We start from the raw sequence: 13,914 nt of genomic DNA, 5'->3' as shown, positions 1-13,914 counted from the left end.
GATGGGCGAATTGCTTTAAGAACTGGGTATTTGCAACCTACGTTGGAGAATCAGACCTCAACATCAGGCCTCAAAAGGTTTGCGGAGCGGCGACACTCCCTAAATGACAAGCGTTTTTTGGAAACCTCCAAACCCATTTCGGTGAGCCAGTGGAGTCTCATGAAAGGGGCAAAAGATCGAGAAGGGACGGAGAAGGACACGAGGGGGGCGGAGCGGGCCTGGAGCCGCAGCGACTCCCTCTCCATCGCCATGAACTTCCGCCCCCGGAACCTCCGCGGCTCTCACCGGTCGACGCCCGCAAGCTAGTAGGCGAGGACGCGGCGGCGTGCGCGGCACTGGGGGCGGAGCCCAGGGGTAACTGGGAAGCGACGCAGGACGTGCGTGCGTGCGTACGTGCTCGCTCACGGTGGCGGCGGCGGATCGGAGAGGCCAGAGCCGGAGACCCAGCTGGGATCGGGCCCCGGGCGGGGGCGGTGCGAGCGGCGCCCAGCGGATCCTGGGGGCGGGGACAGAGCCGGGGCGGGCGGGACTGGAGCGGAGCCCGGGCACGAGGCGGGAGGTCCCAGGGTCTCGGGTTCGGGGGGTGGAGCCGCACTTTGTCGCCGCGGGGGTGCCGGGACTCCGGCCGCAGTGCCGCCGCCATCACGGACTTCCTGTGGGACAAGCGCACGGGCCTCGCCGCCAGAACGGTGAGCGCGCGGGCTGGCGGGCCGCGGGGTCGCGCGGAAAGATGGCGACCGCGGGGCGGGCGGGGATAGGGTTGAATTGGGGGCCAGGGACCCAGGCGAGATGCGGGGAGGAGGAGGGCTGAAGACCTGCGAAGCGGTAGAGGTGAGGGGCAGGGAGTTGAGGTGGAAGAAGACCGATGGATCCAGGAAAACCTATAGCAAACTTGGGAGGGACCCAAGGAGAAGGGATGGTGGAGTAGGCATAGGAGTGGTTCCAGGAATGACAAGGAGCAGAATCTCAAAGTTGAACCAGGGCTGGAGAGGGGCAAGACACCCCCGTGTCACTTGGAGGATATGGGAGGAGTTTGACTTCAGAAATGAGTTCTGGATTTTCTGAGTGAGAAGGGGAAACAAAAGACATACAAGTTGAACAAGGTTGTAGACTGGAGACGCCTTGTGGGGTTACTTTGGTGGCCGGCTGTATGTGGGGAGGTGACATTTATGTGGCTGTGCTAAGCGAGGTTGGGTTACCTGGGAGAATCTTGTGCTTGCATCTTCTTGGCTTCCTGCACGCCCTGTTAGGCCAGGCGCGAATCAAATACCAGCCTCCTCCTCGATTTGAGGAGGTTGGAAAGAAGTAGCTCCGCGTGGGGGCCAGATGCGGAGTCATTAGCCTTCCCACAAGTAATGCTCCCTCCACCGAGACTTCTGTCCCTGGGCCTGTTTCGTTTCATTCAGCCCTCCTGTTGTCATCTTCCTGGATTGTGACAATGATTTATCTTCTGATTCTTTCCCTGAAGGAAAAAAAGGATTTGTGCGCCACACCATTCCAATCCCAATAACTGGAAGGTGGCTGGCTCTTGGCCAGGTGATGCCGATGTTAATGAAAAAACCCGTTATTCTGTACTTCCTAGGCACAGAAGGGGAGGGGCCAGGCGGGAAGCTGCGCGTAGCTTGGGTCTGCCTGTATTAAGGGGTTTGGCTAGAGATGCGAGAGGTGATTGAGACCCAGAGCCCCAGAACTCGCTTATACGCTGCTGCATGTAGACTCCTAGTAAACGGGATTCCTGCTCTTAGGACACAGATGGTCTAGTTGGGGAGATAAACTGCACCTTTAAGAACTGTGAAACATTTATTGTAACAATGTATACTAAAGCTTTATTCTGTGGAGTTGTGAGGAACTCAGATGGCACAGACCTGTCATAGATCCCAGCTAAGGATGAGCTATGGCAGTTGCCACCAGTTCCACCATTTCTCTCGTAATGAGCTGTGGCCCAGGCCTGCAGGTCTGTCTTCATGGAGCCAAGTTGGAGGAACATCAGAGGAGGGCAGTGCACTGAGTGGGGCAGAATTAAGGGATTCAGGGGGTGAGGGGAGGCTTCCTAGCGTTTTCCCCCAGAGTTAGTGGGTGAAGGTATACGCCATTGAGGAGGTATTGTGGGTACAGAGGAAGACTGAGGAGGTTGGTGTGGGTGGTAAAATAAGAGAGAAAGGCAGAAAGCAGCTTAGCACCTGTGTCCTTGGGGACACTTCTGAAATCTCTGAGCTTTCCACACTATGTCTGTTTTTCCTTCCCTTCCAGATGCCCCATCCCCGAAGGTACCACTCCTCAGAGCGAGGCAGCCGGGGGAGTTACCACGAACACTATCGGAGCCGAAAGCATAAGAGGCGCAGAAGCCGCTCCTGGTCAAGCAGCAGTGATCGGACGCGGCGGCGGCGGCGGGAAGACAGCTACCATGTCCGTTCCCGGAGGTGAGGCCTCGTACTCGGCGTCCCTCGTTGAGTCGTTTTACCTGCTAAGCAGCTGGGAGAAGGGATGCTCCCGGTGGGTGACAAGAGGAGGCACGTGCTCTGTGGTGTGAAGAGGGCTGTCACGGAGGCAGGGAACAGTGAGGGGCCGAGGGCACCCAGCAGGTTTGGTTCAGGGAAGACATCCTGGGCAGCATGGCGTCTAAGCTGGTCTGAAAGATAAGGGAGAAACGTCCCAGACAAAGAAAGAGGAGGCGCTGGAAGTGGCTAATGAGCCAATAGACGAGACAGGGTGGTCTGCGTGGTTTTAATAGCTTAGTGGCATATTCAGGGGGAGCGATGGCTTAGGGACAGTTTGGAGCAAAGCTGGATGTCAGGAAAGGCTCGAGAATGAAGTGGCTGTTTGTTCCATTGAGTCAGTGCAGGGGTGAGGAGGCCCCCAAAGGCAGTAGTTCTGCCCATGTCTTTTCAGAGGTCTTGGTGACAGGCAAGGGGTGAGTCGTCCTCGTGCTTAGTTCCTTCACTTTTGTCGTCCTTGGTCCTGTCGGAGTGACATGTTGAGTGTCTGAGAGCCATTTTTCCAGCAGTACTTTTTGTCCTCACTGAGGGAGGACGTCGTACTTGGTGTGGCCAGGAACGTGGCCTGAACAGATGCACCTAATGGGTGTTTATTGTCCAACAGCAGCTATGATGACCGTTCATCAGACCGGAGAGCGTATGACCGGCGATACTGTGGCAGCTACAGGCGCAACGACTACAGCCGGGAGCGGGCGGACGCCTACTATGACGCGGACTACCGCCATTCCTACGAGTACCACCGGGAGAACAGCAGCTATCGCAGCCAGCGCAGCAGCCGAAGGAAGCACAGGCGGCGGAGGCGGCACAGCCGGACATTCAGCCGCTCGTCTTCGGTGAGTGCCAGCCCAGCCCTCTGTCCCCACCCCCTCCTCCAGCCCTCCGGGACCCCGGTAAGTGACAAGTATCCTTGTGCTCAGCGGAGCAGTAGGGCATGGACACAGGTGGCCGCTGAGTCTGTCTGCTCTCCTGGAAGCTCTCTGGCTCTCGGAGGGCCCTGGCACCTGCTTTGGAGATGGATGGGCACGGGGCGCTGTGAACCCCGGTGCCCCCCCGGCATGCGGGCCTTGTGCTGGGAGCAGCTCCTCCCCCAGAGGCCTGCATCCTCTCAGGGGGCCCTTGCTTGTGAACTGCCTTTCGCCCCCAGGGCCCCCTCAGCAGGTGGGCTTGGGTGGGGGCAAGGGGAGAGCTGTGCCTGCCTGGAAGGGCACTGTCGAGCATGGGGTTGTGGGTGACACTGGCAACGACACCACTTCTCTGCGCTGCCCGAGCCTCTCCTTGTTCCCGTTTTGGGTTTGGGACTTGGGGTTGTGCGCCGCTCTCTCTTCTCACCCCGATCCGCCTTACTGCATCTGACGTGTTCCCTTCCACTGTCCCCCATCATCGTCTGTCCCCCCTGGCTGGGCGCCTGTGACCGGTGGCCCTCCACCACCCACCCCGCCTCCCTCCGGCCCCCGCTCCGACACCTGGCTTGCTCCGACCCCCCCCGCCCCCCGCCAGCAGCACAGCAGCCGGAGAGCCAAGAGTGTAGAGGACGACGCTGAGGGCCACCTCATCTACCACGTCGGGGACTGGCTACAAGAGCGATGTACAAGCCAAATCGTAACAATCCTATAGCCTGTAATGGTCCCATAGCCATCTAACGTCCCAGCCAACCCAAGTCACGGCCTTTTTTGCCTTTTCTCAGTGGTGTTGTTTATCTGGGTGGTTTGAGTTGCTGTTGAGAATTGACCTCTGCCGTCCACTCCCAGCTCTCATGGCCCCTGGGTTAAAGGTGGTGGGACTCATGCAGGGGTTTTCTTCCCCTGTGACCATCTGTATCTGTTCCCCCTTCCTTCATCTCACCCCAGGTTGCTGTACCCTTTTTCCTTCCGACTTAGCTCATTCCCCACCTTCTCTCCCTCCCTCTCCCCGACCCTGCTGTTTTTCATTTCAGATGAAATTGTAAGCACCTTGGGAGAGGGGACCTTCGGCCGAGTTGTACAGTGTGTCGACCATCGCAGGTAACTGTCAGACACACACACACACACACACACACACACACCGCCCCCCCTTCAGGCAGCAGTACCATACCTGCTAGGAAGAAAGAGGTAGTGAGGGTTTTCTGGGGGTTTTTTGCTGATTAGCCAAAGGTAGGATTTCTTAATGCCCAGACAATACCATTCGATTTGAGACGTTCTCGAGAACCCAGCAAAAGCCTCTTCTGCCGACCCACAGGGGCGGGGCTCGAGTTGCCTTGAAGATCATTAAGAATGTAGAAAAGTACAAGGAAGCGGCGCGACTTGAAATCAACGTGCTGGAGAAAATCAATGAGAAGGACCCTGACAACAAGAAGTAAGCAAGCACGGGGCACGTGGGGCGTCTGAGAGGCTCCACCCCTCCACCGGGACCCCTTCCCCACCGGGGTTAGGCCGGCGGGGGCCCGAGCCCTCCTCCTCCATCCGTTCATCTTTAGTCCATCCTGGGAGAGCAGTAGGACATCCGAGTAGAAGGGCGGGTCTCTGATCCACTTCCCGTGTTTGCAGGGCCAGTAGGTTGCTCTGCAGTTTGGCTCCAGCCCACCACGGTGGGCTCTGTAGGGATTTGCCCTGGAAATGACCCTGAGACTGAGAATCAATATTTCCATCCAGAAATTAATTGAACTTTAACACCTAGAAGTATGATGATGAGGCCACAGACATTTACCTGTAATATTTCTGTTCACACACATTCCATAAGCCAAAACAGAATAAGAGCGTTATAAGCACAGATAGAAAAAAACAATAGGTACAAATGTGGGCCCGCGGTGGCTGACGATGAGTGAATTTCCGGAGTGGGGGTGGGATCAGGATTTAGGAGTGACACTTGGACAGCTCAGGGTCATCACTGGAGCCTGGCACTCAACAGCTCTTCAGCAAATAGAATTTTTGTACCCATTTAAAAATCTGCAGGAAAATAGGTTGAAGTTTGGCAGGTAGTCCATCTCTTCTTGGCTGTGCCAGAAAGGCCATTCCCTAGCTGAACGGAACTTCGGTGGCAGTGCTAGTATGCAGTCCCTCCTTGTGGGGTGGGCAGAGGGGAGCTCATCAGCCACTCCCCTCCCCCATCTCTCTTCTCAGCCTCTGTGTCCAGATGTTTGACTGGTTTGACTACCATGGCCACATGTGTATCTCCTTTGAGCTTCTGGGCCTTAGCACCTTCGATTTCCTCAAAGACAACAACTACCTGCCTTACCCCATCCACCAAGTGCGCCATATGGCCGTCCAGCTGTGCCAGGCCGTCAAATGTGAGTGGGGCGGGCCTGGCGGGCTCTGGGCAGCCTCTCCTTCCACTGGGCCTCTTCTGTCTCAGTTGGGCGCTGGCGAAACCCCTAGACAGTCAACTCGATTATCTGCAGATCTTATAGTCACTGTCACGTTGACATATCTTCTGACTTTACTCCTTGGCTGACTTCCTCACCAGTGCTGATGGCTCTCTTTCCACATCCGGCCAAGCAGGAGCTGGAAACAGCCTTTGAAGTCAAAGCACCTCAGTACCTCTTTCCCTTCATTCCCCTCCCTTGGGAAGTGTGAGGCAGGTAGCAAGCACAGAGACAAAAGGACAGTTCGAGCTAGAGGTCTTTGTGTGTGTGAGCTGGGGTGCTGTCCAGTCCCAGCAAAGCAGGTGCAGTCCAGGGGCCAGGGAGCGAATCCAGGCCAGGACACACAGTTCCTCTTTAGTCTCCGGAACAGCCCGGTTTGGCAGAGTTGAAGTCACAGAATGTCAGGTACACACGTCAGAGTCAGTACAAAAATACAAGCCATAGCCAAGTGCTTCCGTTGAGGATCACGTACATATCTTACATGAACAGACTGGGCATTTCCTGTGGACGTAGAGCAGGAAGCAGCCCAGCTATTCTGGACCAGCCTCCTCGCCAGCTTTGAGCTGGGTGACCAAGCCCGGGTGTCTGGGGCCCCTTCGCCCTGGCTGCCTGGACCGACCCCAATGTGGCCTTCCCCCTGCAGTCCTCCATGATAACAAGCTGACACATACGGACCTCAAGCCTGAAAATATCTTGTTTGTGAATTCAGACTACGAGCTCACCTACAACCTCGAGAAGGTAAGCTGGACAGGGTCTTTCCCCTTGGCCAGTTTTCCTTTCTCCTAGCCCTGTCTGTCCTCCTTTTTCCCTCCCGGCCTGACTAAAGCCAGAGTGCTAGAACACATTGAAAGGGAGCGATTTAAGAAGACTTAAATTGGGGAGAACTTGGGAAAAGGACCTCAGATAATTTTCCAGTCGCGTGGAAATGCTTTTAAGGTTGCAGCTTTGGACTTCCCTCTCTTTTTTTGTAAGGAAAGCTCAGCTCCCTTGACTAACTGAGTTCCTGGAGGTCTCGCCTCAGGAAGCTCTCCCTCTGTTTGCTACCTGTTAGGTATTTGCAGAAAAACTGCACCTGTTCCTGGGGTGTAGTCCTCAGGGGCAGACTTGCGTGCTGTTCTGTAATTGTTCCTAATCTTCTACCTCCCCAACTCCTGCAGCGCTCTGCTGCGAGGCAGGAGACTCCAGCGTGCGTGGGAGCAGGCGGGAGGTCACAGGTGCTTTCTTAGGGCTCAAAGCACTTCCGAGAATAGTGGTGGAGTCTTGGGCTGTGGTGTGGAGGTCCATCCTCTTCCTGCTTTGCTCCTAGAAGCGAGACGAGCGCAGCGTGAAGAGCACGGCCGTCCGGGTGGTAGACTTCGGCAGTGCCACGTTTGACCATGAACACCACAGTACCATTGTCTCCACTCGCCATTACCGAGCGCCGGAGGTCATCCTCGGTAAGGCGGGACAGCGTCGCCGTACCGGAGCGGGTGTGGTGGCGAGGGCGGCACCCCTAAGCCTCGTGACCCCTTTTCCCTCCCTTCCTTCCCAGAGCTGGGCTGGTCACAGCCTTGTGACGTGTGGAGTATAGGCTGTATCATCTTCGAGTACTATGTGGGCTTCACCCTCTTCCAAGTAAGTGGTGGGGTAGCTCACAGGCCCGCCTGGTGTTCTGCTGCCGGACTTCCCTGGTGTCTGCCGAGGACCTGCCTGCTTACCCCTCCACGTTGCCTCTCTTCCTGGCAGCTGGTCCTCAGCACCCCCTTCCCGGACCCACGTTCAGTTCTGGCTTTCTTTCCCAGACCCACGACAACAGAGAGCATCTCGCCATGATGGAAAGGATCTTAGGTCCCATCCCTTCCCGGATGATCCGAAAGACCAGGTGAACCTTGAGTGGGAGGGACTTAACCCTTTTCCTTTTCTCTCCACAAAATTGGTCTATATCACGTCATTTTCTTTTTTCTTTGATACCTCCCCTTCCCCCAGCTACTCTCAGATGGGGGAATAAGGGAATTATCCCACGAGAGGAACCTCCTGATTCCTCAACCTCCCCTTCCCCTCTAGGAAGCAGAAATATTTTTATCGGGGTCACCTGGATTGGGATGAGAACACATCAGCTGGGCGCTACGTTCGAGAAAACTGCAAACCACTGCGGGTGAGCTGGGCTGGGGATCAATGGTGCCCACCACCCAGAGGTGTTTTGTTTCTGGAATGCATTTCACAAGCAGAGGGTTAGGAAAGAAGGGGAGGAAAACTGAAAGAAGACATCTTTGGTTAATGGAAGAGAGATAAGAGGGAGTTGTTTTATGGAGGGAAGGAGATTAGACAGCCGTGTCTTTCTTGAGCCAAGCAGAGATCACAGCAGTATCCTGGATTCCTTAGGCCAGACAGTAAAGAGTACACTACCTTTGAAGAGCTTACGTTTTAATGAGGAGCTAAAGAAGATTCATGAAGTTGACAAGCATATGCAAGTAGAAAGAACGTCCAGAGTATGAAGGAGTAATGGTGCTAGAGGGAATGTAGGCTGAGCTGTGCTAGCAGAAGCGGTCGCGGTCAGGTAGCATTCCTAATGGCTGCAAGCAGACAGAGCCCTGGGCCTCAAGATGGAAAGCTAGGGCCGTGAAGGAGAAGGCAGGGTCTGTAAGGCGTGGCGCCTCACCTTCTTCCCGCCCTCCATCACCAGCGGTATCTGACCTCAGAGGCAGAGGAACACCACCAGCTCTTCGATCTGATTGAAAGCATGCTAGAGTATGAACCTGCTAAACGGCTGAGCTTGGGTGAAGCCCTTCAGCACCCTTTCTTCGCCCGCCTTCGGGCTGAGCCACCCAGCGCCAAGTTGTGGGACTCCAGTCGGGATATCAGTCGGTGACGATCAGGCCCTGGGCCCCGCTGCATCTGTCACAGCAGTGGGTGTCCAGTCCAGGACACTGGTGCTTTTTTATACAAGAGAACAGAGCCGGAGCCCACTCCCTCCTGGCTCCTTGTATACCTGTGAATATGTGAGATATGTAAATATGAGAGAGCTCGGACCCTGCCTTGTACATAACGCGATACCATTCCACACTCTTCCCAGCCTCACTTGCCCCTTCACAGTTGAGTCGGATGGGGCAGAATGAGGTAACCAGGTGGCATCCATCCCATGTTTTATAAGGAATTTTGTACAGTCTTTGTGAAATAAAATGACGTGCTTCATCCGACCTCCATCCCTGGAGTTTGAGGTTTGGGACGCTGGGGTGCAGGGGTGAGAAGATTGGCAACCTTTCTGAGTTTGGGTGTTAAGGGTGTCCCATCTTACTCCCAAATTAACTAGTGAGGCCACCAGTTTAACGGTTTGTCTCTAGAGGGTAGTGATGAGTGGGGTATTATTTCTTGCAGTTTAGAACGGAGAAGGGCCCTAAGGTGGCACTTCTTTCATGTGGAATAATGAGGGTTGGGTCCGACTACTGTAGCCATTAGTCTGGGCTTCAGGACAGAACCAGAAATTCAGGCGAAACAAAACTTAAATCAACTGGGCTCCTGGGAGGCCGCCACCACCGGCGGGAAGACTCCCGTCGTACCTCTCGGGAGACGGACGGACCAGGATTCGGGCGCGAAGCTTGCTGGGAGGTGTAGTTCGCTAGTGGGGGTGGAGTCACGTGGGGAAAGCGGCGCTACTTGGCTAGGAAGACTGGGTTCGAGGTGTCACGTGGGGGCACTTCCGGCTTTGCCTTCCGGGCGCAGGCGCAACCCGCAGCTGCTGCGGGGATCCTTGTGACCCTTCCGGTCGGTGTAGCCAATCGGTGCACAGCGCAGCGGGGTGGACCGAGAGGAGCGGAGGGGCCGCTGAGAGCCGCCGCCACTGCCGCGGCAGGGGCGTGGAGGCCAGGGGCGGCCTAGGCCGCGGTTGAAAATATGGCTCAAAACAGAGACGATGGGAACCCGTTCGTCGAGCCCGGCGAGCTTGACAACCCTTTTCAGGTGACTTGCGCCGGCCTTTGTGCAGCTGGGTTGACTCTTTTCGGTCCCGGAGGATGGGGCTAAGTCGTGTTCCCTCTCGTGACATTTGATCCGCGGAAGGGCCGCCACGTGGGGGTGACGGTGACTCCAGACCAGTGAGCACCCTGGAGGGGCGGGCCCTGCCCCTGTAAAGAGCTGGTACTGGCATGTAGGGCGAAGGGTTTGGAGCAAATGTTGGGACAACAGCGTGGCCCCCAAGGTGCAGTGCTTGGAGTCACAGGCAATTTAGAAGGGGACCCTGTGAGTTCCCCCAGGGGCACCAGGTGCCAGCTGAGCCTCAGCTCTCCGCCCGCAGGACCCAGCAGTGATCCAGCACCGACGCAGCCCGCAGTATGCCACGCTGGATGTCTACAACCCGTTTGAGACCCGGGAGGTGAGATTCAGGAGGGCAAGGAAGGGGAGGGTGTGCCAATAAGCCCACTCTGTTGGGGTGCAGGGGACTTTCCTGCGTGCAAAGGAAGGAAGTTTGCTCCCTGAGAGAGGCCGATTTGCCGTGGGATGCCTAGTCCTTCCGGAGACCGCAGGGCCACCGATCCATCCAGTTGGAGCCCTGAATATTGGCCCTGGGAGGATCTGGAGTCTGGCAGGGCCTGAACCAAGGCGCTGTCTACGGAGGCTTCTTTGAAGAAATTAAAGGATGAAGGAGCTGGTCGGAGCTGAGGAGCAAACAGACTCGGCTTAGGTTTACAATTACAAGGCAAGAAATGAGGGAGACTGGATCTATTGTCTCCGTGGGACAGGAACTAGTAAGAGTTTTAAAAAGTGAAGGAAGTACGGGAGAGGAGTGCTTTGAGTCCCGACTAAGGAATTGGGTGTGAGGGGTGATGAGGGGTGCTGCAGGCCTAAAGGAGTTCTCCGACATAAACACAAGGAGCTTCTAACAACTGGGGGAGGGGCTGCTGCCTTGGTAATGAGTTCTGGGTCTCAGGGTATCCAGGCAGACTAGATTCCTGTGTTACGGGGACCAGATTGTCTCTAAGGTCTTCTCCATACCCGACAGCCACCACCCTCCTATGAGCCTCCTGCCCCTGCCCCGTTGCCTGCACCCCCGGCTCCCCCCTTGCAGTCCGCGAGAAAACTCAGCCCCACGGAGCCCAAGAACTATGGCTCCTACAGCACCCAGGTAAAGGGGCTGTGTGGGAGGCACTTGGGGAGCAGGGCCAGCCCTGGACCCCGGATTCACGTCTCCCTCCTCTGCTCCTGCTGGGCAGGCGTCGGCTGCAGCAGCCACAGCTGAGCTGCTAAAGAAACAGGAGGAGCTCAACCGGAAGGCAGAGGAGCTGGACCGGAGAGAGCGAGAGCTGCAGCATGCTGCCCTGGGGGGCACAGCTAGTAAGCGGGGCCTTGGTAGGCTGGGGAGGGCCTCTGACAGTTTCGAAGGAGGAAAGGACCCTAAGAGCCAGCTTGCTGAGTTTGAATCTGGGCGCTGTTGCCTACTAACCGTGAGCCCTTAGGCACGTTGAGTGCCTCCGTTCCTTGTAAAATGAGAGTAACATTTGTACCTATTTGACAGGACTGTTGTGGGGGTTCGGCAGGGTCCTTTGTAGAGAGTGCTTGGCCCAGTGCTTGCAAGGTGTAAATATAACACTCAGTGTTAGTACTGCCCCCCGCCTTATCTTCTTGGACCCCGAACTGGAGATAGAAGAGAGGACCTGGGGGTGGAAGGAAGGGGGAGACATCTTCTTGGGTCTCTGTTCATTTCTGAGGTCTCCCTGCCTTTTTGCCTTACAGCTCGACAGAACAATTGGCCCCCTCTGCCTTCCTTTTGCCCAGTTCAGCCCTGCTTTTTCCAGGATATCTCCATGGAGATTCCCCAAGAATTTCAGAAGACAGTATCCACCATGTACTACCTCTGGATGTGTGAGTCGTGAGAACGCTTTCTGGAGGAAGAGTACAGGGAGGAACTCGTACATCTTTCCTGCCGTGGAGCCCACGCACCTAGGACTAGGCACTCCCCCCCTCTTCAGGGTTTGAGTTGAAGGGCTCATTTCTCCAGGATCTTTCTGGGTGGCTCCTCTTACAGGATGTAGAACTTACTCTCCAGCCTGCTAGCAAATGGGTGTCCTGGCCCTCCCCGTTTCCTTGTGCACAAATGGGTTTGAAATCCTTTAAATGCTTTTGCAAAGGGGAAGGTTACATGTGATAGGGATTGGCTCGTTCTGTCTCCTCTGGTGAATTGAGGATTCTGTGAAGGCAGACGCTGTCTTCCTGTCCTTATTCTGCCACACTAGGTGAGGGCTGTAGGGTGGCCTCCTACAGGAAGGAGCTCTCACTGCAGTCCAGGAGAACCCATCGTCCTTTCCTTCTGTCCCTTAGGCAGCACTCTGGCTCTTCTCCTGAATTTCTTGGCCTGCCTGGCCAGCTTCTGTGTGGAGACCAGCAATGGCTCAGGCTTCGGGCTCTCTATCCTCTGGGTCCTCCTTTTTACTCCCTGCTCCTTCGTCTGCTGGTACCGCCCCATGTATAAGGCTTTCCGGTAAGTTAGGGGATCGGGGTAAGGGGCGGGGACTCGGATGGACCCTCATGCTCTGCTCCTCCAGCCCTAATTCTTCTTCTACTCCCTCCACTTTTCTCCTCACAGGAGCGACAGTTCATTCAATTTCTTCGTTTTCTTCTTCATTTTCTTCGCCCAGGACGTGCTGTTTGTCCTCCAGGCCATTGGCATCCCAGGGTGGGGCTTCAGGTCCGTGAGGCTGCCATCCACCCTCATCCCTTCCTCCCACTCCTCTAGACCCAGTCAGGGTACTGGGGTAGGAGTCGCTCAGCAAAAGGAAGCATGGTTTTTATCCTTGGGAAGTGTTAGTTTACTGAGGGAGACAGGACATACTTCCAGCTAGAGACAGCCTAGACAGAACTCTAGGCAGCCGCAGATGAGGGGAAGAAGGGCGGTCAACCTGGGAAGGCTTCCTAGAGAAGGTCTGTAACCACAGTGGAGGAGGGGAGGGAGAATCGTCAACAGAAGAAAGGGCTGTTGGGAGTGAGAACGTCTGGAAGAGCTGGCAGAGCTAAAAGCTAATGTTTCAGAAGCTGGGATTAAACTACGAACATTGTGGATGGAGTTTGGGATCGTGGTGTGTGGAAAGCTGCCAGACTGATAGGGGGTGAACGCTGCCACCCGATGGGGAGGGTGGGAATAGAGCGTTTGCGACACCAGCAGGAAGGAGGCTGGGGGGACAGAGCCCTTCTTCATGGCCACATGCTTGCCCCCCACAGTGGCTGGATCTCGGCCCTGGTGGTGCTGAAGTTCAACACGGCTGTAGCTGTGCTCATGCTCCTGGTTGCCCTGTTTTTCACCGGCATCGCCGTCCTGGGGATCGTGATGCTAAAGCGGGTGAGGGGCTGTGTTAACGTGGGGCCAGGAGAGAGAGCTCACGTCCCTAGGGGCCTGGGTGGAACATTCAGGAGGAACTTGGGAGGGCCAGGCTGATGAGCGGCTTCTGGGCTAATGGACCTCTGAGCTGGGGTGGGGGTGGGGGTGTTTTTGTGCGGTGTGTATAAGAAGGAAAAAACCAGAGCAGCAGGCTCGGGAGTGGTGGTGGCAGTGTGAGGTTGGCGTGCAGTAACCGTGGCTGGAACGTGCCCTGACGTCTCTGCCTTCTACTTGCAGATCCATTCCTTGTACCGCCGGACAGGTGCCAGCTTTCAGAAGGCGCAGCAAGAATTTGCGGCTGGTGTCTTCTCGAACCCTGCGGTGCGAACCGCAGCTGCCAATGCGGCCACCGGGGCTGCGGAAAATGCCTTCCGGGCCCCGTGAGCCCTGACTGGGATGCCTGGCCCTGCCACCTGAGGGAGCTGACCTGGCCCCCAGCCCTGCGGACTCTGGGACTTGGTGAGACATCACCACGTGATGTCTCCTCTGTAGTGCCCCCAGCCCCACAGCCGTGACTGCTGAACCTGACAGGGATGCCGGAGCCCACTGTGACCCAGTCACTGCCCCCCCGTCACCGCCCAGTCAGGCCACACTGCTGCCACTCTTACACACCCCAACCCAGCTTCCCTCTGCTGTGCCAAGGCTGTTGCTTCGGTTATTTAATAAAAAGAAAGTGGAACTGGAACTCAAATTCCCGTTTCCCGAATTTTTACTGAGAACTAGGCCTTGTTTGTGAA

At 56.1% G+C, this 13,914-nt stretch overlaps 2 protein-coding genes across 8 annotated transcripts; both read left to right on the top strand.

Moving 5' to 3' along the window:
- Positions 1 to 398: 398 nt before the first annotated feature.
- CLK2 (CDC like kinase 2) lies at positions 399 to 9,008 on the top strand. Of its 7 annotated transcripts, none has more exons than XM_019711882.2 (13): positions 399 to 689; positions 2,251 to 2,420; positions 3,100 to 3,328; positions 3,993 to 4,080; positions 4,429 to 4,495; positions 4,710 to 4,826; positions 5,591 to 5,757; positions 6,476 to 6,570; positions 7,139 to 7,268; positions 7,364 to 7,446; positions 7,614 to 7,693; positions 7,876 to 7,966; positions 8,495 to 9,008. In XM_019711882.2, the coding sequence occupies exons 2-13, from the start codon at positions 2,251 to 2,253 to the stop codon at positions 8,678 to 8,680; spliced, it is 1,503 nt and encodes a 500-aa protein (XP_019567441.2). In that variant the 5' UTR covers positions 399 to 689; the 3' UTR covers positions 8,681 to 9,008. The 7 variants fall into 7 exon arrangements, with proteins under 7 accessions (XP_019567441.2, XP_019567447.2, XP_019567443.2 ...); XM_019711884.2 differs by having other exon boundaries at positions 405 to 689; positions 3,996 to 4,080; XM_019711886.2 differs by having other exon boundaries at positions 409 to 689; positions 3,103 to 3,328; positions 3,996 to 4,080.
- A 530-nt stretch (positions 9,009 to 9,538) lies between these two features.
- SCAMP3 (secretory carrier membrane protein 3) lies at positions 9,539 to 13,868 on the top strand. Its single transcript, XM_019711892.2, has 9 exons — positions 9,539 to 9,768; positions 10,103 to 10,180; positions 10,808 to 10,930; positions 11,019 to 11,139; positions 11,539 to 11,667; positions 12,124 to 12,283; positions 12,389 to 12,490; positions 13,021 to 13,138; positions 13,415 to 13,868. Exons 1-9 carry the CDS (start codon positions 9,703 to 9,705, stop codon positions 13,559 to 13,561), a joined length of 1,044 nt encoding a protein of 347 aa, XP_019567451.2. The 5' UTR covers positions 9,539 to 9,702; the 3' UTR covers positions 13,562 to 13,868.
- The last annotated feature ends 46 nt before the right edge of the window (positions 13,869 to 13,914 follow it).

The sequence above is a fragment of the Rhinolophus sinicus genome, linkage group LG14, assembly GCF_036562045.2.
Source record: "Rhinolophus sinicus isolate RSC01 linkage group LG14, ASM3656204v1, whole genome shotgun sequence".
NCBI lineage: Eukaryota > Metazoa > Chordata > Mammalia > Chiroptera > Rhinolophidae > Rhinolophus > Rhinolophus sinicus.
This window is presented reverse-complemented; position numbering and strand designations above follow the sequence as displayed.